This window comes from Dipteris shenzhenensis, chromosome 14 (genome assembly GCF_047967505.1).
Source record: "Dipteris shenzhenensis isolate YYH24624 ecotype China chromosome 14, Dip_SZ_1.0, whole genome shotgun sequence".
NCBI lineage: Eukaryota > Viridiplantae > Streptophyta > Polypodiopsida > Gleicheniales > Dipteridaceae > Dipteris > Dipteris shenzhenensis.
The window spans coordinates 29,175,446-29,197,795 of NC_141609.1; the positions used below are offsets into that span (position 1 = coordinate 29,175,446).

General features: G+C 48.0%; 1 protein-coding gene across 2 annotated transcripts; it reads left to right on the forward strand.

Moving 5' to 3' along the window:
- The first annotated feature begins 515 nt into the window (after positions 1–515).
- Positions 516–21,604, forward strand: LOC147894440 (BTB/POZ domain-containing protein At5g48800-like). Of its 2 annotated transcripts, none has more exons than XM_087384448.1 (5): positions 516–1,983; positions 2,180–2,478; positions 3,505–3,571; positions 3,763–4,953; positions 21,059–21,604. In XM_087384448.1, exons 2-5 carry the CDS (start codon positions 2,399–2,401, stop codon positions 21,575–21,577), a joined length of 1,857 nt encoding a protein of 618 aa, XP_087240574.1. In that variant the 5' UTR covers positions 516–1,983; positions 2,180–2,398; the 3' UTR covers positions 21,578–21,604. The 2 variants fall into 2 exon arrangements, with proteins under 2 accessions (XP_087240574.1, XP_087240573.1); XM_087384447.1 differs by having other exon boundaries at positions 516–1,514; positions 1,617–2,478.
- Positions 21,605–22,350: the final 746 nt, after the last annotated feature.

Genomic DNA, 22,350 nt, shown 5'->3' on the forward strand with positions numbered 1-22,350 from the left:
TCACACCAACTAAGCATTTTTAGAGCCAGTGCACACGTCACAACTGGTGCACAATTAGTGTGTAGTCGGTGCGATGAAGCTAATGACTCCGTGTGAACCAAATGTGTACCCGCATCTTTGCCAGTAAGGATTGCAGTATAGGTCTGTGTGGAGCTTGAGAGCTTGTACTTGCCTATGTAAAGCCTGAGTTAGCAGGGTGTTCACGGTTCTTGTCAGGGTTTCAAAGTTCTGGAGCGTGTAGAGGCAAGCGTGGAGGAGACGGGTCGGATTGGTTGAGGAGAAAGTGGAGCATGGGTGCGCAACGTTGACAGCGTCGCGCGGCGCATGTAGCTAATTTAGTGTGTGGGTCTAAACCACAACGCGACCAAGGTGAGCATGATGATTCCGATCAAAAGTCTTATAATTCTTTTTCATTAAATTCATCCTTGAAGAAATACTTGTTTGACAAAATGATCATAAAAATGATATAATCAAACAATTCCATGCTTCCATGGATTCTAATTCATTCCCAATTCCCCACATTTTTTCTTCGTCAATTTCATCATCCTCCTTTTCTTCCAATCCGCCATAGCCAAAACTCACGCACACCACAATTTCTTCATCCTTCCTTGCTTTCATCTCTTGCATTTTCACCACCACATCCCCTCGTCCTCGATTCTTCCATCCCTTCTTCCAGCATCAGCACATCCCGGATTCGCAACCTCGAAGAAGACGCCGAGCTAGGGTTGACATCTACCATGAAATCGGACTCGCATTCTCCAAGAAGAAGCACCGCGAGGAGAGACAGTCGTGCTGACATCTGCTGCTTTGAGATCGGATTTCTTTGCTTTCCCCATGAGCGAGGCGAGACAGTGGTGATATATGAAAACCGTGTTCTGTGAATTTCGGATGAGCGAGGCGAGACAGTGGTGATATCTACCATGCGAACAGAATTCTGTGAATTTCGGGTGAGCAGGCGAGACAGTGGTGATATCTGCAATGAGAACGGAATTCTGTGAATTTCGGATGAGCGAGGCGAGACAGTGGTGATATCTAATCTGCTACGAGAACGGAATTCGGTGAATTTGGGATGATTTTCTGCGAATTCGGCCTACTTTTCGCTACGGATCGCTGATCTCGTCCGAGACATCGGACGAAACAAGGAAGCAACAGCTCTGTCTCTTCTCGCTTTGAGACGGAATGAGAATTTCCGTGTACTCTGAGGACGGATTTCTGTGAATTTTGCTCGAGCTTCTGCGGATTTGGCCTCCATTTTGGAATCGATCGGATCGCTCCTGCTTTTGGTCCCCGAAATCGCGACATTTCCCAACCAAATGGGTTGGGGCTACCGCCTGAAAGGCGAAAACAGTCGATGTCTCTGAACGTTTCTGTCCCGATCGTCGACAATCCACTTCGATCAACAACAGTGCTTTTCCCCAGTCCCGAGGAGACGTCCTGGGACTCCTTTCTAGGACTTGGCAGTGGACAGACCAAGCTGTGAAACCGAGGGCGGATTTGATCGGGAGCAGCAGACCGTGCACAAATTTGAACTTGGAGCAGCAGATTTGAACTTGAAGCTTGGAAGGGAAGATTCATAATGTTTCGGCTATGGCGTGACGCCGTGAAATTCTGTGCAGGTTGAATTTGTCGAGCAGAGATTCGACTCATTCGAATATCGGCTATGGCGTAAGCTTCCGTGCGGCAATTCTTCCTTACAGCTCAAGCGATTGGCTGATCGCTAGAACGGGGCCCTGATTTCGAGCTGTTTCGGTAGTTAAGCTGGCCTGCCGTTGCGACCTCGTGAGTTGTGCTGTCCTGCCTCCCGCTTACGCGCACTACAGGAGGCCGCAGCCTCTTCTGTCCCTTCGCCGAAGTTCGCATTCTTGCACTCTGGCGTCTGCACATTCGCGAATCGTGCTCATGCTTTCTGCATCTCACCGCCGGCACAGCTGCTCTTCAGGTCCCAGATCGCACAGACTTGACGCTCCACCAGTGACCGCACGGGTTCAGGCATCTTTGGAGTCTCCCTTGTCAGATCATCTCTCTCTTTCTTCGCATTGCCCGCGTCGTGCTCCACGAATCTTTCATGCATACCTGCCTTCGAAGTTCGCATTCTGTTTTCCTCGCGCACATCTTTTCACAGTCCGTCCCTTTATCTTCTTAGCACCTCGGTCTTCTCGTACCTCTCCCGTCTGCGCAGGAGGAGCGAGATGGCGCCCTTGCGTTGCTTTTCCCCGTTTGCCTCTCTGCGAGAAATATCATAGCACCGCAATTACAGCCAAAACCGCGATGAACAGGGCTGCACCCTTATTATTTTCATTAATGCCACGACTGTATAGTTTCCCCGTGTTGCAAAGTTGTTGAAGACGATCCGGGCGACTTCGTGAGCACTGGCGGCAATCCGTGGGCTGCAATAGACATGGCGATTACAGCTAAGAGAAGCCCTTCGACGAAGAGATCTCCAAGCCCGAGCATTTCAAGGAGTCGAAACAGAGGAGGGTACCTACCTATTCTAACTTGGAACTTGGATTTTGTAATTGTGTTTCCACCTGGATGTTTTGCACCGTTACCAGGGGTCAAAGTTTTACCGATCGCGCTCATTGTGCGACTATGATGAAGGCTGACGATATGGTTTTAGGAAACCGCTCTCTTCTTAACGCACAAGCCTCGCATTTCAATGATCTGACTGGCAGTCTTTGCTTTTTAAATCATAGTTCGCGATGGTTGAGGCGAGTAAGTCCTGCTGTTCATAACTGCGGGGACAAATGTGCGCACGAGAGAGAGAACCCACTCAAAAAACAAAAGCCGACTTCGCTATAATGTTTCCTACTCGCAATCATGTTTGAATTAATTCCTTTGGTCGTAATCTCCAACCTTTCGATAGGGGATCTTACAATTTCAAACATTCAGACGATACAGAAAGCAAATGATTCGGGACCAAATAATCATACTGCCTTTGGAAGCTAGAGTGATGAGAAAAGGCTTCTAATTGTATAGTTATACCTGGTTAATTAGTGGACGATAGGCTGTTTTATTGTCAAGGTCGTAACGACTTCACAGATTTAGTCAACAACCGCATATATGGTCAAGAGGTCTTTACCCAAGTCGGTGTATACCAGGCTGTCCATTGTGAGGTTACAGGTAGACATGCCATCTAGACCTCTTCGGCAGTGAGCAACCACCAGGTGCAGCTAGACTTATCCAGAAGACACCATTAAGGGGAGGGATTACAGAAACGCATATCGTTGAGCTAAATTTTCTCGTTTATCCATTAGCGTTGATGTATGTGATAGTCTTTTTACGCTGCCAGAAACTGTAACTGAGGAGCAATATCGGAAAGTTTTCTTGGTACTTGTCACATGTTCCGTGCAATTTAATCCTTGTGCACTCACCAAACGCATACATGATGGATTATATATATATTCCGAGTTTCAAATATGATACTGTTATCAAGGTTCGGAGTTCTTATGCTGATTATCAAAACCTCATTTGCCAGATTTTAATCTTTGAACATTTGATGTGCAGCTCCTTATCTGATGCACCAAGTGACATTATAGTTGAGGTAGATGGGGTGGGATTTGCGCTCCATAAGGTATGAAATAACTCGAAGCTTGAAAACATTGTCTTTTGTCGATAACTAGGAAGTTTTGAAGATGAGTATGTTCTCATGTCTCTCCAGTTCTTTCCAGTCACTGCTCTGAGTTCATTGAATTCGTTTGGAATAACATCAGTTGCAATATTTGGCACAATCCCAACAAGATGCAAACATATACTGTGTTTCAGCTCCCTCTTTCTTCCCGAAGCGGACGGATCAAGAAGCTGGTGATGGATTACAGAGGGCCAGATCCTTTCTTACTGTCATTGCCCGATGTGCCAGGCAGAGCAGATGCGTTCGAGTTAGCTGCCAAATTCTGCTATGGAATCAAACTTGAATTTACAACCTCAAATGTGGCACTTCTTAGATGTGTAGCTGAATACCTTGAGATGACAGAAGAGTGCGGAAAGGAAAATCTGATAGCTAGTACTGAATTGTTTCTAAAGGAGGTGGTGTTGCAGAGTTTAGAAAAGTCGGTCCAAGTTCTCAGTGCTTGTCAAAACATGCTGTTGATAGCTGAAGATGTAAAAATTGTGAGCAGATGCATTGATGGAGTTGCTTCTGAGGCCTGCAAGGACCAAATTGCTTCCTCTTTGCCTGACTACACCACCTCAGGCCGTTCAGCTAACTTAAATGGAAGCCTTGCACAGAAGGCAGTTGTTGAGTGGTGGGCAGATGACTTATCCACTCTTCGCATTGACTTGTTTCAGCAGGTTGTGATGGCTATGAAGTCCCGAGGTGTGCCAACTGCAAGCATTGCGGGTGCTCTCATGCGATATGCCCAACATTGGCTAACAGCACTGAAGAAGAGAAACGTGTGTGGGACTTGTGAGGAACTCAATGAGCAAGATACTGATTCTGTACTGGAGCATGGGCAGCGGGTAATTGTGGAAACACTTGTTAGTTTGTTACCTGCAGGGAAAAACATTGTGCCCACAGACTTCTTGTTTGGATTGTTACGGACAGCAATTGTGCTTGATACAACGGTTGCATGCCGGCTGGATCTGGAGAGGAGGATTGGTGCTCAGCTTGAGCAAGCAACTGTAGAGGAACTCCTCATCCCATCTTTCTCCCATACAGGGGATACTCTCTTTGATGTTGACATTGTGCACCGAGTATTGGTTAACTTCTTACAGCAGGATGAACATAGTGACCTGAGGTCAAATTCTTACAGGCCTTCATATGAATATGATGGATTGACTTCTCCTTCGCAATCAGCAATTATGAGGGTGGCAACAATGATTGATATGTATCTAGCAGAGGTTGCACCGGATGCTAATTTGAAAGTCTCAAATTTTATTGCTCTTGCTGAACTCCTGCCAGACTATGCTCGTGTGGTTCACGATGGTATTTATAGGGCTATCGATATATACTTGAAGGTGCGTGCCCCTCCCCTCCCCCCCCCCCCCCCCTCCAAACTGCCTCTCTCTCTCTCTCTCTCTCTCTCTCTCTCTCTCTCTCTCTGTGTATCATTAAATAGTAGACATCATTTTTGGAGCATTTTTGGAAAACATTTAGTTTCACAGATAAAACGGAGAGGTAGCTTGGGTTGGGGATTGAATGAATAGATGAGGGGGATGCAGATAATATGTGAACATTTGTAACTCATGCTATTTCCCATATATAAACAGAAATGATCTTGCACATTCTTTACAATATGCCTTATACTCTTGCTTCAAATAGGAAGTCTTCTTAATTCTCTAGTAGAGGAAAAGCTTTTTACACGATTTTTAATACATATGTACATATAATAAATGTGTGTATTTTTTCTAATAAATATTGCTTCATACCCCCCCCTCCCCCCCTGCAAAAAAAAAAAGTGTGTACATATATGTATGTACGTGCACGTGCGTGCGTGCGTGCGCTTTTTTTTGGGTGAAATCCATTGAAGGTTATATTACAAGAATGAGTCCCAAAACCTGGGACCTCCAGTTACAAGCATCAGAAGATAAATATATGACAAGAAAGCAGGATAATTTGAATCCCGTGCATGCAGACAATCATAAAGCGATTGCTGTAGAGATGATTGGAACTGATATTTAGCAACAGTGGGATCACCAAAGACCCGATGATTACGGTTTTTCCAAAGGGTCCATAGAGCCCAATAATGAACCCAATAAAAGAGATCAAAACCCAGATGAATTCCAAACAGCCAAAAATGCTTTTCAAAAGAATCATTGGGGAAACAAGCTTGAAGCCATTGTTGTAGCAGAAGCAAGAGATCCCGTGACTTAGGGCAATGCCAAAAAAGATGACGCATAGATTCCCTCAAGGACAGACATCGTCTACAAGTGGCAGGTGCAATGTGATGACGAGCTAAGACTTGTCCAAAAGGAAAAGATCCCAATCAAAACTTGCCATAAGAAGAACTTTTCCCAAAGTGAGAGTTTCGAATCCCATATATGCTGCAATCTTTTCTGCCACCGAGAGGTGCATGCGATGGACCGCAAACGATTAGCATGAAGAGAAACCCAAGGAGGAGGCATAGATCCCCTCAAGGATGGACATCGTCTACAAGTGGCAGGTGCAATGTGATGACGGGCTAAGACTTGCCCAAAATGAAAAGATCCCAATCAAAACTTGCTTTAAGAACTTCTCCCAAAGCGAGAGTTTCGAATCCCATATATGCTGCAATCTTTTCTGCCACCGAGAGGTGCGTGCCATGGACCATTTACGATTAGCTGGAAGAGAAACCCAAGGAGGAGGCAACAAAACTTTGTACAGAGATGCAATTGTGATGTCAGCTATCAATAGCCTATGACGAACGTGAACATGATTATTCTAATGAAGAAACCAGTCATTGAGGCGATCACCAATCTGAAGAGGAGGAATTGGCTGAGAATCATGGAGCATCTGTGATAGTAAATGCCATAATGGCCTATAGTGCTCTCCCAAAGCATGTTGCTATACAAGTAGTGTCAACCACATCATCCACATGGGAAATCCATTTAGAACAAAGAAAAGAAGAACGACAGGGATCCTGCAAAGCCAAAGGGGGCAAGAACACCTTTGACCAATGAACGCTCTCAGCTCGCAAGGAGTTTCCTGCGAGAGTATCCCTACCATTCCATTTAAGGTGGGAAAGTATGTGCTTCCAATTAGAGAGTAAGCATGTAACAAATGGGCAACCCTTTACTCTGCCTTCAATATGGCCAAATAGAAAGTCCCATGGAGTAAGCTGCCAGTGACTAAAAGCACAAGAAGCTAAGTGTGACATTAAATGCTGTATCATATTAATCCATGGCTGATCGCCCTGCATACATTACAGCAGCAATTTGCCTCTGTGAGCCAGAATATGCATGTGAATATTGAGGATATTCAGTCCCCCATGCATTTTAGGAGAGCAAAGGTGATCCACTGAAAGCAGCCCGAGGGCTTTGCGGCGAAAGCGTGACTTCCAAAAAATCTCTGTAATATTGGCCATAAAGGAAGCAATGTCTTTCTTGGTAAACATCATCAAAGACAATAAAACTGGATATATGCCACCAGTATGGATTGAACAATGTGATAGCAGACATGTAAAGGCCAAGTGGCCAACTTCCAATATTCCAGATTCTTTTTAAGCATATCAAGGACCCAGTCAATCTGCTGACGACGACGAGTGATTGTCCATCTCAGTGGGTAGCCAAGGTGGCATACTAGCTGCATGGGTAAAACTCTCTCTCCGGCCATAAAATACGATGCCAAGCTTCCTCATGGAGAGGGAGAAGTTTTGATTTCTGAAAATTTACATGCAAACCAGCAGCTAGGGCATATAAAGATAGAGCACGCACGAGGCATGAAAGATCCCTCTCTGAACTCTGAGGCTAGAAAAATGAAATTTGCATATGCCTGTGCAATCAATGGCTTACTGCCAAGTACCTCCAAACCATGCAAAGCACCTTTAGTTACCAAATAATCCATATATCGAAGCATAGAATGAGTAGCTATGGCATAAAACAAAGCATTGAGAGGACAGCCTTGCCATACCGAACAAAAAAGAGTCCACTGATCAGTAGTATCTCTTGCCAATAAGCTAGCAGTTGTGCTATCTTGAAAGTTGAAATAGCCAGTGAATGACATGCTGCTTTTTCTGCCCAAATCCCAGAGATTTCATAGTTTGCGAGATGAAATCCCATTGTATAGTAGCAAAGGCTTTTGCAAAATCCACTTGTAATAAGAGAACATCCTGCTTAGTGTATTTTGCATATTTAATCCCCCCATATGCATTGGCAATATTGTCGGTAATATGTCTACGGGGAATGAAGCCATATTTTGCAGGGTGCAATCCATCATCGAGGTGGCTTTTGATACGAGCCACTATCATCTTTGCAACCAATTTATAGACCACATGCATAAGAGTAATGGGTTGCCAATCAGTAAAAGACTCACATAACTGATTTTTAGGAAAAAGCTTGACCAATCCTTTTTCCAACCTGCTGGCAACTGTTGGGTCCCCCATGCATGGTTAACCATATATAGCAGTGCAGGCGAATTGGCATCCCAATACTGCATATAAAACTTTACTATCAAACCATCCCAACCGGGACTCTTCCATTTCTCACATTCTCTAATGGCATCTTTCAATTCTCTTTCTTTGAAAGGGACTTCTAGCTGCAATGCTTGCTATGGAGAGAGAATGGGAGTAGCATGTCGAAGGAGCTCTTAACGAGTTGATATCAATGCACTCGAACTTAACTCAGCCTGTCCAAAATGTGAAGAAAAATAAGTAACACATCCCTCAGCAAGCTGTGGTTTGGAGATGGTCTAGATCCCATCTAGAATTTTCACCCGGTAAATATTAGCAGTTTGCCTCTTATAACGCAGACTCTTAAAAACTCTTTGGAGGAGTAAAAGCTCTCAACCTGGCTCTGGTTTCCATTTTTCGAGCTTTCTTCTATCATTGCAACGAAGAAAGTGAGTAGCATGACATAGACATGCAGCCTCAGCTTGAGATAAATTTCGAACATGACTGATTTCTGTCAATTCTTGACACGTTTTTTAGGCTTTGGCAACATCCTCCTTGAGATTATGCATATAGTTATTTCCATAGTACCGAATGACATGCTGCATGTGAGTTACAAAAGCTGTCCAGCCAAAATCAGCATTAGTGTGACATTGTGCCCAAAGAGGAGCAATGGCATCTTTGACTAGCTTTGAGCTGTAAGTAGTTGTTAATCAGAAGTAACCTTTAATGTGGCAATCTTTCCTGTTGCAATTCATAAAAGGAGAGTTGCAACCAAAGAGGAGCATGATTAGAGTATGGGAAGGCATAATCAGCCCACGTGTTGCATGTAAAAGCTCCATACTGGTGCACATTAAACTTGATCAAGGTGTGCACGAGAGGATTGCGCCTTGTGCTGAAATGTAAAACCAGGAAGGAAAGGCCTTTTTCTTTCCATAGATCAAGCGCGCACGCACACACGCACACATATTTCACATACAACCTAATGTACATCCTAGATTAGGTCTCCAAGTTAATTTTTGGACTTTAGGCTACTCAAGAGAACGATCCGGGATGAGTTGGGCCTTTTTGATAGAGAGTCAATCCTAATGTTTTGGATCTTGAATAATCTTCCTAAAGGGTGGCCCTCCAAAGGGAGTCCTTCGTTGGGCTAGCATGTGAACCAATGGTTACTGTGGACTGTTCAGATGATGTGGCCTTTAACAAAGGTCTTTGGTTGGGTTCCAGAAAATCTATCGTGTTAGGTTTAGTTAAGATAATGCTTAAGGATCTTGGTAGATTAGCTGGAAAAAAGGATCCCTTGGTGGATAATTGTTTGGGTGAGCTGGCTCTCTTGGAGTTTGTGGGTCACAGGCAGTTTGTCCCATGGAGTTGACCAAAATTTGTATACTTACCTTTTATAATACAAGCCGGTAATGTTAATAAATACTTTTTAAAAACAATGAAAGTTAAATTTTTGGTTAAAAAAGAAGTAACACGTTGACTTTTTAAAAACAATGAAAGTTCTCTATTTAAACAATGTATAAACTTATGCGCATAGAATTGAGCATAAGTTTCTACATTGAACTACACTCACCGTTGGATGTTGATGACGCTCTTGGGGATGTCGTAGCAGCTAGTGACTTTTGTAGTTGAAGGTTTCCAACCTTGTCGACTATTATAAAGGTTGGAACTTCAGCTAGTCATACTACTATCGACAAATTATTGGTCTTTATAATCGATAGTCTCTCCTTGACTTTTTTTAAGGCATGTAGCTTTTCAAGTTATGTAAAGCAACTAGTGAGGTTGTTTTGCAAAAGTATTTCTAATTTTTGGGAACTTTCATCACAAGAGGGTCTATGAAGCTTTTGTAGAATCCCGTAGGATAGAATAGATGCATCTTGGAAGAGGAGTGAGAGCACAATGAAACCAAAATGTAGTTCTCTATTATTGATTGTGAGAGAGAGGACTCTCTCTTATAGAAAGGGAGAGAAGGTAGCACCTTCCCTTTATAAGTGGCAATCAGCCCCTACATCAGTGGGAATCAGTCCCTACATCAGTGGGACTGGCCTAAATCAAAGAAACCTCCCATGTGGGGGCCTTTGGCTTACATCATCACTTAGGTCACACACTAGACACATCATAGCACTTGATGTGCCCTTACAACACACACAAACACACATGTGACTCCCCTAGATGCACATATGCACCATAGAGCAAGCCCTTGATCATACTTATCCCAACATACCCTCCCTCAAGGGTTTGCCTCTTGCAGTGTCAAGGATACATCTAGTCTCATAGTTTCTCATGCCATCTCATGGTGGTCAAGGCTAAATCTATGGCTAGGATCTCATGCTAGCAAGGGTTCCCAAGGGTATGAGGTTCACAGAAATGGGATAGACAAAACACATATCACATGGTCTACATCATATGGTGACCAGAGGTGATTTACAAAAGACATAACATATGATATTCTTTTTGGAGTACTACTCCAGGCAGAGAACCTCAAAATTTGACCAAGTGATGATAAACAAAAATTCAAAAGACAGTGCTTAAAAAGCATAGTCTTCATAGGAGGCCTCATCTTGTGGAGGCACATCAATTGAAAGTAAATTGGCAGTTTCTGGCTTTGTAGTTGCTTCCTTTTTGGCTTTACAATACTTTTCATGGTGATTGTTTTTGCCACAATGTTTGCAAGGATTGATCTTGAAGCAATCTTTTGAGAGGTGATTAGTCTTCCCACAATGTCTGCAAGGTGAAAACTTGCCCTTTTGAGTTTTTATGGCATAGGCTGTGTCATTGCCTCTCCGGAGTTCCATGTGCCTTTCTTCTTCTTGAAGAGCAGTAATAAGACCTTCAAGAGTAGGATTAGGAAGATTTTTCAAAGTGGTAATAACATGATCATAATCTTCAGGCATACTTTTGAGCAATACTGCCATTGCATCATCCGTAGTGATTGGAGAGTTGATAGAAGCAAGTTGAGTCATGAGACTCTGCATGTGATTGACATGGGCAGCCAAGGGAGTGCCACTAGCCATGTTCAATTCAAAGAAAGCAATCTTAAGTGACAATTTTGAGATGTGAGAGCTAGCACCAAAAATAATATCAAGCTTCTGCCAAGCTTTAGAAGGAGACTCCAAATCAGAAATGTGATGAATATAGTCATCTCCTAAGCCAAGAGCAACAATGCCATAGGCTTTCTCTTCTCTAGCAGGATCTCGTGCCGGGCATGTAGGAGCCGAGGATTCTCTAGCATTAGAGGCTATTGAAGAAGAAGTTGAAACAGGTTTGACAAGGCCCCAGAGATTTTCCCTCATCAATGCAAACTTAACTTTCATCTGCCATGTGTGAAAGCCTTTACCATTGAACTTATCCATATTCAAGAAGGTAGCCATGAGAGGGTCTAACCCAAAATGGGCAGTGTCTACTCTCTTACAAGGCTAGAAAGAGTTGAAAAACTTCAAAGTACAAGCATTTAGTGTAGCAAAGACTTGTAACCAAATTCCATACTACAAATCATAATGGAAATGATGCTTCAACTTGCATGCTTCATAGAGGTGGCTAAATGAAAGTATTCCAAGCAAATACAGGTATAGCAACTTAAAGGAAAGTTGTAGCCACAGTTGTACTGATGCTATTTAATACTTTAAAACATCAGAAATGCTAAAGTAGCATCTAATGTAGCATCAAGCTCACAACATTGTCAAAACTGTCCAAAACAGAGGCCTGAACTTGGAGGGTGCAATTCTCATAGCTCATAGCTCTATTCAAGGGGATTTTTATGCAAGAAGAAAGGCCTTATACCAGAGAAGTCCTCCACCAAGGAAGAGCGCAATGTTGCGCCAGGTCGCCATAGCCAAGCTTGAGAAAATCGACTGGTTTTTTGTCTGTTGTGCCTCCAATTCTTGACCAAACGGGCTCAGATTTCATCAGCAGCTTGCCTGTAGTGTCGTCCAGCTCGAGCTCAGAGGGATTTGCAGATAGGTAACCACAGAGGCGAAATTTTGCGATTCATCGGCGGACAGTCTTCATGTTGGCATTGCACGTACAGGTAATATTTCTCTAGTTGCTTGCAGCTGGAAGGCCGCCCATACACGAGGAGTCTACAGCTCAGAGGACTTGGAGAATAGTTGCTTGTAGGTAGAGAACAGACTCTCCTCTCACAAAATTTGGGGAAGAAAGAGGAAAATGGAGATGATGAAGAAGCTTTGAGAAAACTAGTAGTTTATGCTAGAGAGAGTATCTAATGCTAGGCTAGGCTAGATCTAGAACCTAAAGCTCTGATACCAAGTGTAGAATCCCATAGGATAGAATAGATGCATCTTGGAAGAGGAGTGAGAGCGCAATGAAACCAAAATGTAGTTCTCTATTATTGATTGTGAGAGAGAGGAATCTCTCTTATAGAAAGGGGGAGAAGGTAGCACCTTCTCTACATAAGTGGCAATCAGCCCCTACATCAGTGGGAATCAGTCCCTACATCAATGGGACTGGCCTAAATCAAAGGAACCTCCCATGTGGGGACCTTTGGCTTACATCATCACTTAGGTTTCACACTAGACGCATCATAGCACTTGATGTGCCTTTACAACACACACAAACACACATGTGACTCCCCTAGATGCACATATGCACCATAGAGCAAGCCCTTGATCATACTTATCCCAACAGCGTGGTTAATTTTTTCACTTTTTATGAGTTTTGCATTTGATCATGGCCTACGTACTCTGAGTAGCATGTTGGAAGATGTCGCTCTATATACCAAGAGAGATGACATTTGGAGCATACTTGAAAGTCATCAGGACCCTCTATATTTTCAGGGATTCAAATGATGTGGTGGCATAGTACTTTTGTAGTGATGTCTTGTAGGCACCTTTTGCAAGGGTTTTCAAAGGCAATGTAGTTGAGGGCATGTGTGAAATGCTTGAAGAATTAGGTGAGCTAGTTCATTAAAGGGGGAGGTACCTAAAGCGATTAGGAGCAGAGGAGGGAAAAACATACATATCAGGTGTGGATTGAATGGGATTATCTGGATACGGTACTATGCAAGGCCAATATAGTAGGGAGAGCAAACGTAAACACAATATTTTAGCCCTTTGTGATGCGAAGTCCATCAGAATTAGCATGATGGGGATGCAAAGAGAACATGGGCAGACCTGTGTGCTGTTTTTCGAGATTCTTCAAAAGGTATGAGAAGTGCTCTTTCCTTTATTAGTGCTCACCCAATAATAGGTTACTAGAGATGAGCTCCTGCGAGCTTCCCCTCCCCCGCCCTACCTCTACCTCCCCCTAGCCCCTCCGTGCCTCGCCCTCTCCCGCCCCTACCCCTCCGCCCTCACCTCCCCTCACCCGCTGCTGCCACCGCGCCCTCCCTCGCCTCACCCGTCCCTCCTCCGCTTCACCCCTGCCTCCGCTCTCACCCCCCCCCCTCGCACCTCCGTCTCTCCCCCCCCCCTCACCGCAGCCCCCCCCGCCTCACCCCTCACTCCCTGCCTCACCCCCGCCTTGCTCCGCCCCCCCTCGCCACGCTCCACCCCCGCCCCCGCTACCGCTCCGCTCACCCCCGCCCCGCTACCCCCTCCGCTCCACCCCGCTACCCCTTCGCTCCACCCCGCCCTCCACCGTTCCGCTCACCCCCGCCTCCCATTCCGCCCCCTCACCCCTCGCCTCCCGCCCCGCCCCCTCTCGCCTCTCCGCCCTCCCGTTCCACCCCCGCCTTCCCCTCCCGCCTTCACCCCCGCCCCCCCCCCCCCGCCCATTCGCTCCACCCCGCCCCCCCCGTCCCTCCATTCCCCCCGCCCCCCGTCCGCCCCCTCGCCCCCGCTCCGCCTCTCTCCCGCCCCCGCTTCCGCTTCCGCTCCCGCCTCCCCACCTCACCCGTTCCCCGCCTCCACGCCTCCACCTCGCACCACCTCCGTTCCCGCCATACCCAGGCTCCACCCTCCCGCTTCCCCCCCCCCCTTTTTTGGGTGGCAGCCTCTTTCTCATCGGAAGCCTCGCAGTTTGTCTTGGCGGTATGGCGGCTCCCTGCCCGGAACCGGAGGCCCAGACGGTCCCTCCCTCTCCAGATGCCTACCGCGTCATCCTGACAGAGCAGCAATCATCTCGGGTTCAGGAGGTTGCCAATGACTTTGCCCTTACCTCTGTCTATGGCAGAGTCATTGGACATTCCCCCTCCAGATCAGCCATCAGGGACTGGCTCCAGTCCACTCTCATGCTAGAGGACGGCCATATTGAGGAGGTGGCCCTTATGGGAAGGGGCATCTTCTGGCTTAAACTCTCCAGTGCGAAAGCTGCGAGCAACCTGATTGCTGGCTCCCCCACGTCAGTGGATGGAAAGATTATCATGATAGTCCCGTGGTACCGTGGATTCAGCGCAGCAGATTTTGATGCTCGGTTCCGTATACCTCGCCATCCAGTGACGCTAGTTTTTCCTGGTCTTGCTGCTGAGCTGCGGCCGATTGTTAGGGACCTGGGCTCCCACTTCGGCTGGGTTATGCACGATACTTTCGCCGATGCGGTGACTACGGCAGGAGCCCCCCGAGTCCGTGTGGCTGTGGCGGATCCTGCGACTCTCCCGGCAGTGATCGAGATCGTGACAGGTGCCGGCAGCATCACCCAGAGCATGGTAGTCACCGGACAGCCAGGACAGTGTCTGAGGTGTCACGGCTTTGGGCACCTGGCGGCTGTTTGCCCACGCTTCGCCAGCTCTTCTCGGCCTCCCCCGCCTCCTCCCTCTCCGGGCAGCCACGCCAGGAGGAGCAGAGGCAACCGGAGCCCGGACCAGAGATTGCTGGCGGCTGGACTGAGGTTAGAAGGAAAAGAGGAAAGAACAAGAAGATTTCTGATAAAGGCAAGGAGGCAGAGGTTACCCAGCCTGCAGCTGCACCTCAGAGACCCGACAGGCAGCCGCCCCAGGGACATGGGAGAGCATCTTCTTCGACGGTAGCCCGCCCTCCACAGCCTCAGGTCCCCCTCTCTTCCTCTCCCGAGCCTCTTCCCATTCAGCCCCAGCCCATCCCCCAACTGCACCCCATGTCTCCCGACCCGCAGCTTCAGCCCCCTCGTCCTCCTCAGTCTTCTCCTCCTCCTTCTCAGCCCCAGCTCCAGATGCAGCCCCATCCCTCCCCCCCCCGCCTCTTTCAGCTCTCCCGCAGAGCTAGCTGTACCGATGGTTCCTCAGCCGAGGGCAGCCCCCGCTCCCCCTCCTTCTTCTCCTCCGCTAGCCGCCCCTGAGGAGTCTGAGCTGCCTATTCCCCAGCCTCCTCCCCCTCCCCCTCCGCTGGCAGGACACCCTGAGTCTACACCACCACCGGAGCAGGCTTCTCCGTCCGCTAGCCCCTCAGTGGCAGACTCTGACGGGCCTCAGCTTCAGGAGAGAGAGCTCCCCCGCGACTTTTACAGATCTGGCCCCTGGGACTACTTGGATGTGGCCGACCTCGGGACCTTCCCTGCTTGCCTCGACATCAGTATCTTCCTGCTCCGCAAAGGGGCGGATGGGAAGATAGCCGCCTTGGCCCCTAGGGATGGCCCTAGCTTTGCTTTCACGTTCCTTAGCGACGGCACCGAGACCTGGACAGACGACTCGGTCTGGGAGGCTCTCAGGGAGCAGACGCATGCTCAAATTTGCTCTTGGATAGGCCCGTCCGGTGGGCAGCTTCTGGAGACTCAGTGGTCCGAGGGTGACGTGCGCCTGCGGTGGCGCTGCACCGCCAACAAACGATTCAGACTGATTGTGATCCTCAGGCCCCCCCTGTCTTGGCCCCTCCCCTAAGATGTCAGAGCCTGGACTCCTCAGAAACTCCGTGCCTTCTACGGGATGTCCACCTCAGAGATCTCGAGCTGGCTCGAGAAAGCTTTCGTTCATGGTACCAAAGGCCTCTCGCCTTTGCTGAAGGTGTTGAAGGACGGGCAGGACGACCCCGCTTCCCCCTCCAAACCTTCCCATACAGCGCCTCCACTCCGAAATGTCAACTTCTTCTTCGACCTCGACCGCGAGCAGACAGTTGTTCTACGGGATGTCCACCTCAGAGATCTCGAGCTGGCTCGAGAAAGCTTTCGTTCATGGTACCAAAGGCCTCTCGCCTTTGCTGAAGGTGTTGAAGGACGGGCAGGACGACCCCGCTTCCCCCTCCAAACCTTCCCATACAGCGCCTCCACTCCGAAATGTCAACTTCTTCTTCGACCTCGACCGCGAGCAGACAGTTGTTCGCAGCCTCCCAGTCCTCACCATGAGCTTGCACCTCGTATCCTGGAATGTGAACGGGTTTCACTCTTTTGGCACCCGTGGTCCTAGGAAGCTCATTTTGAGACAGGAACTTCAGCCAGCAGTGATTGGTCGTTTGGATGTACTTCTGCTCCAGGAGCACAAGCTTTCGGCGGCTCACTCCCGTAGATGCGGGAAGATTCTCCCTGGTCGCTCTCACACTTATTGGGAGCCCTCGATCGGCGCACTGGGGAGGAGTGGTGGTGTCTGTACTTCCGTGGGAGAGCAGCTAGCCCAGGGAGTTTTTGGTCATGGCACGTTGATTCCAGGTCGTGCCCTTTGGGTAGGCTTGGAATTGGAGGGCTCCAGAGTTGGAATCCTCAACATTTATGCTCCCACAGATCTCCGTTGTAGAGCCACCTTCTGGAGGACACTTACAGGGATTCTCCCAGACATGGATTCCTGGATTGTTGGAGGTGACTTCAACAATCTGGAGACCTTGGAGGACCAGCAGGGCAGAGGACCGGAGTTTACAGGTATGTCTCAGGCAGAGCAGTCCGCTTGGGACTCTTTTATCTTTGCGACAGGAGGTAGGGACTGTTGGCGAGACCCGTCCTTCCGGCGTTGGCACGGGAGCTTGGACTTCTCGTGGGGCTTCCGCAGGGAAGGAGGCAGACTCCTGGAGAGGCTGGATAGATTTTATGTTAGTGATTGGGCCATCAGCAGAGGCGGTCAGGCCGGTATAGTTCGAGGGACGACACTCTCCGACCATGCGCATGTGCTCTTATCATTAGATTCGGCAGCTCAGGCCCTTCCCCCCCGCTCATGCCGGATTCCCGACTCCATTTTCTCGAGGGAGGACGTGCGCAGCAGTATTTGCAGTCTTTGGGATAGAGACTGGGGCGAGTGCGCGGATCTGGTTGATTCGGTGGCGCAGGCTTTGCAGGAGTCCAGCCAGATCTGCCAGCTCGCAGCCCTATAGGTTCGACAGGAGTGGTGGGGTAGAGAGAGAGCTCTTCGGAGGGACCTCGCCTCCATTCAGCGGCTCCAGCAGGCATCCCCGGGCTCGGAGGAACTTCGGATCCAGGCCCTTCGAGCCAGAGCCCTTCTTGAGGAGACACTCCAGCGTCGCTCAGAGTTTTCCTATCACGCCTCTCTCTCCTTCTGGGCTCGGAAGGGTGACCGGATGTGCAGGGAGTTCTTCAGGACACATGGCCAGAGAGCTGCAGGTGATCAGCCTCGGAGTCTCAGGACAGCGGAGGGACACATCGTTACAGATCCGGGAGAGGTCTTGGGATTGGCCACCGACTTCTACAGGACCCTTTTCCAGCAGGAGCCGCTTGCTCCTCGTACTCGTCGTGCCCGTGAGGAGGTGTGGAGGCACACTCCTTCCTTGGTCCAGCCTAGCATGCAGGCGACGTTGTTGGCACCGTTTACCACGGATGAGATGCTGGAGGCCTTGATGGCCATCGATGGACAGAAGTGCCCAGGTGAGGATGGGCTATCCCGGGCATTCTTCACCTCCTTCTGGGACCAGATCCATCAGCCCCTCCTAGCAGCTCTTCAGAGGATTTTCAGCAGCGGTTATATGCCAGAGAGCCTCTTCTCGGGGCTGATTTGCCTCATCCCGAAGGGAGGAGATAGACAGGAGATCCGTCAGTGGCGCCCGATCACTCTCCTTACCACTGCCTACAAAATCCTCGCTAAGATGATCAGCGCCAGAGTTCGGCCTCTACTTCCAGACCTCATTCATGACACTCAGACAGGCTTTGTCCAGGATCGCAGTATCCTGGATAATGTCTTCACCTTTTCAGAGGCGGCGGAGTGGGCTCAGCACAGCGGATCACACCTTGCCATCCTACTTCTCGACTTTGAGAAGGCCTACGATCGGGTGGACTGGTCCTTTCTGGAGGGGACTCTGGAGCGGCTAGGTTTCCCAGCAGGTTGGATTCAAGGTATTTCAGCTTTGTATAGGACAGCTTCTAGCAGAGTCATCATTGGAGGTAGGATGGGTGAGCGTTTTAGCTTGGAGAGATCAGTGCGTCAGGGCTGCCCCCTTGCTCCTTACCTGTTTCTCTTCTTCGCCGAGGCTATGACTTACTACCTTCGGGCGAGGTCTACAGGGATCAGGGGTGTTCGCCTTCCCCTCCGGGAGGACACGGAGCTCTTGGACTCGGAGTACGCGGATGACACAGCCCTGTATGTCCAGGACGATGAGTTGATGCTGGAGAGGGTAAGGATGGCCCTGGAGGTCTTCTGTTCGGCTGCTGGTGCGAAAATCAACTGGAACAAATCAGTTGGTTTTCTCACAGACCCCGGGGCGTGTTCTCAGTGGGGGAGGTTTTTGGGTTTCAAGTGGATCCCGCGGGGACAGACAGCTAGATACCTGGGTTTTCAGGTCGGCCTGGACATCACGCCAGCTCAGCAGTTTCTCCCGGTGCTAGATTCCATCCGACGGAAGCTGGCTTTCTGGAGCACTGCTAAGCTTTCCCTTGTAGGTCGTGCCTTGGTAGTCAACCAAGTCCTCCTTGCCACGGCTTGGTATGTGGCTTCCTGTTGGTGTTTCTCGAGATCCAGTGTGGGACAGCTTAGGAGGCTGGTTCGGAACTTCCTTTGGTCCGGGGAGGATGGCCTCAGAGACACCAAAGCCAGGGTTGCTTGGCAGACAGTTATTCTTCCGCAGGCTGAGGGAGGCCTGGGAGTCATCGATCCAGAGCTGCAGAGTCAGGCCTTGTTAGGCAAGTTAGTCATCCACGGTTTGACCCCGGGGGGGCAGACGTGGAAGATGCTACTTCAGCAGGGGGTCGGTTCTTGTGTCCCGCGCCGAGGTGGAGAGTGGCTCCCGTCCCTCAGGTGGATCTTCACTTCCGCCCCGCTCACTCAGCCCCGTTCCCCACTCGTTCGTAGCCTCCTCATGGTTTGGAGGCAGCTCCGCCTCAATCTCATTCAGTCCCCTCCCCGCTGTCAGGAGGAGATCGATCGCCAGCCGCTTATCTGGAATGATCAGGTCAGAGATGCCGAGGGCCTTCAGTTGGGGGAGAGATCACATATCAGGTGGGATGGTTGGATGAGGGGGCCAGCCCGGTCCCTTCGAGTTTGGAGGGACACGTACAGACATTTGGAGACGGCTGATCTCGCAGACGCAGCTGGAGGTGCACGTGGAGCCCAGGCGAGACGCACGGAGATCGACGGCGCGATCCCAGTTGATTGGTTGGTTCCACCTGAGCCTCAGATCCTCATGCCTGGTGACGACCGTTGGCTGGGACAGTTCCATATTTTTATGGATTCTGTTGCTGATTGAAAGAGGACTATTTATGGATTATCAGTGGCACAAGGTGTTAATGGTAGTAGACTGGTTGCAAACGTTAATGATCCCGGAGCATAGGTGGGTAATGTGTCTGCTGAGTAGAGGGGCATAGGCAATCACCATGTAGGCCACCTACCAGGTGCTCCACTTGTTGGGACTTGGCCAATGTTATTTGGCCTAGTTGGTTGATGAGATTTGGCCTAGTTTCAAGTTTACGAATATCAATTATCAGGGTGCCAGGTAATTGAAGCTACCTACAGCTCAATCAGGAGGAGAATGCTATATATCTTCCCCATGTGATTCACCTGGCCTACATTGAATGGCATCCTGTCACATACCTACAGTATTCGATTGCCTGGTTCAGTAGGTAATCTATTGCCTGGTTATTTTTGGTAGCCAGAAGGCTGAATTGACCTTCCATCCAGACATACTTTGGGACATTGACAATGAGGGATGACAAGGGCATGGAAAAGTAAAGTAAAAAATTTAGGGAGTTGGGACTCCTACCGGGCTATCACAGTTCGGCACCAGGTATACAGTTTTGTCGGCGACTTGCCATCCCTTTCTCTCAATAGACTTGCACATGCATCAGTGGACACTAGTTCGGAGATTATATCAAGTATGACTGCTTGGCACATTTGGAGATCAAGGTGCACAGAGAAAATAAACGGCAGTCCTCCCAGCTCATACCTTACCTTGGCCAGCATGGACAGATATTATACACACTCTGACGCCTAATTGGTTGAGGATGCAGGGTTCTTTTTGGTCTGCTTCGGTCAGGAGGACAATTCTTCTCAGAGTGGAGAGGTTGTCCTTTCTTTTCTGAAACCATCATGGGCATGACATCGCATTTCCAGCCAGAGTCCTGGTGTTCTTATGAGGTTTTTCATTTGCTCAGATTTTTTGGCAAATAGCTTCTTCAAATATTTAAAACTTATATATATAGATTTTGTGTTTCCATTTTAAGGTATTAATAACAATGCTTGTGCTTGTATGGGAAGGACTCTCTCTCTCTCTCTCTCTCTCTCTCTCTCTCTCAGCTGTCAATTGGATGTCTTCATTTTAATTTATTTTTTAAAATCATCGAAATATATTTATGGACGGTATAGTTATAGATTTCATTCATGTCTCACACAATTGTTTAAGACACACTGTTTCACTAAATGGAATAGTCTGGGTCACCTTTTCTAGGTCATATATTTGGGACTTTCGTGATGCTATTGGAACAATCTCTCTCTCTCTCTCTCTCTCTCTCTCTCTCATTCATAACAAGATGCAAGAAAACAATGAAAGAAGGCTTTATGCAGCAACACAGCAATTGCTGTAATTAATGTGCATTCAGGTATTGGCAGTCATCAGGGGTTTCATAGCTTAAGGTTGCTTTTTCCTGGCAGTCATCAGGGGTTTCATTGCTTTTTACTGGGAGAAGGTTGACAGCACACTGTGCGCATGGCATAATGCTTCCCTCCTGATAGCTGCGTCTCTCTTCATAAATGTACATTCTGGCTTTCTTTCCATAGGTGCTAATAATGAAAGTAATGTTGATTGCAGGCACATCCAACAGTCTCTGATATGGAAAGGAAAAGGATTTGCAAGATGATGCAGTGCCAGAAGCTTTCACAGGAAGCCTGCTCTCATGCAACGCAAAACGAACGCCTTCCAGTGCAAATTATGGTCCAAGTCCTCTACTTCGAGCAACTACGTCTGCGTAATGCTTTGTCTGGTTCAAATGCTGATGCTGATTCTCCACCCCCATTATACACATCACAACGAATGGGAAGTGGCAATGTGAGTGCTGCTATTTCCCCAAGGGAAAATTATGCTTCTCTTAGACGGGAGAATGAGAATCTTAGGGTTGAGGTTGGCCGTATGAAAATGAGACTGAATGATCTTGAAAAGGAGCAAGTTAATAGGAAAGAAAAGACATCCTCAACCAAAAAATTTTTCAGTACTGTATCTAGAACTCTAAACAGAATCAATCCGTTTGCAAAAACCAACACCAAAGACAGCCCAAAGACACAGGCTCCTCAGGTGAAGACTCCCAGGAGGAGAAGACATTCAATGTCTTAGGGAAATCATGTGGAGCTGTTTGCTCTCTCTCTCTCTCTCTCTGTGCAAAGCTGTAAATTTCACATTTTTATGTGGCATATATGCACCATTCCCTGTTTGCTGGCTTAGTATCGAAGTTGCTGCCAGGTGCTTGAGATATAAAAGGAATGTGAAACTCACGTCATTTAAAGAAACTAGCTCTAGATTTAACACAAGAGAATAACTGTAGGTTTGACACTGCAGTGATGAGTAGATGGATATGCCCTCCACACATTTAAGCTACAGCTTCCTCTTTCCCTTGACTTCCATTTATTTATTGAACATTTTCTGAGAGTGCTGAGGGAAACCCTTATTGCCAGGGACTACAGTCAGGGCTTGAAGTTCAAGGTTTGGTTTTGTTTTTTCTAGAACCGCCTTTGATTGATATATGCCACCCTTGCTTATAGCGATAAATTCAAACCTCTCAGATGAGTGCATCATACTGGCTTTAATGCTAGACCTTAAGTTGCGCTTTTGTACCTCCGATAAATCTCTTTCTCAGGACCCTTAGAAAGACAGGTCACAGGTGGAACAATGGTGACTACCCGCTCATGTGCTGGTGATTAGGGAATTACCAGTCTCTTTCTTAATCCTGAGTTTATGGTTGTCCCCATCTTCCTTCTATTTGGATGACACCAATTTTGGTCTTTGAGGTACTCAAACTTTCTTTAAATCTATTTTGAAAAGATGTTTGAACATCTTCACTGTATTGAAGTACAGGCTCATTTTGCAAGCCCAAACTAACAAAATTTCAT

What these genes read in the sequence shown, in the direction of transcription:
- LOC147894440 (XM_087384448.1), top strand. Translation starts at nt 2,399, where the DNA reads ATGGCGATTACAGCTAAGAGAAGCCCTTCGACGAAGAGATCTCCAAGC. An exon ending in TGGGATTTGCGCTCCATAAG is followed by an intron (nt 3,572 to 3,762) that starts GTATGAAATAAC and finishes ACTGTGTTTCAG; the next exon opens with CTCCCTCTTTCTTCCCGAAG. An exon ending in CTATCGATATATACTTGAAG is followed by an intron (nt 4,954 to 21,058) that starts GTGCGTGCCCCT and finishes TGTTGATTGCAG; the next exon opens with GCACATCCAACAGTCTCTGA.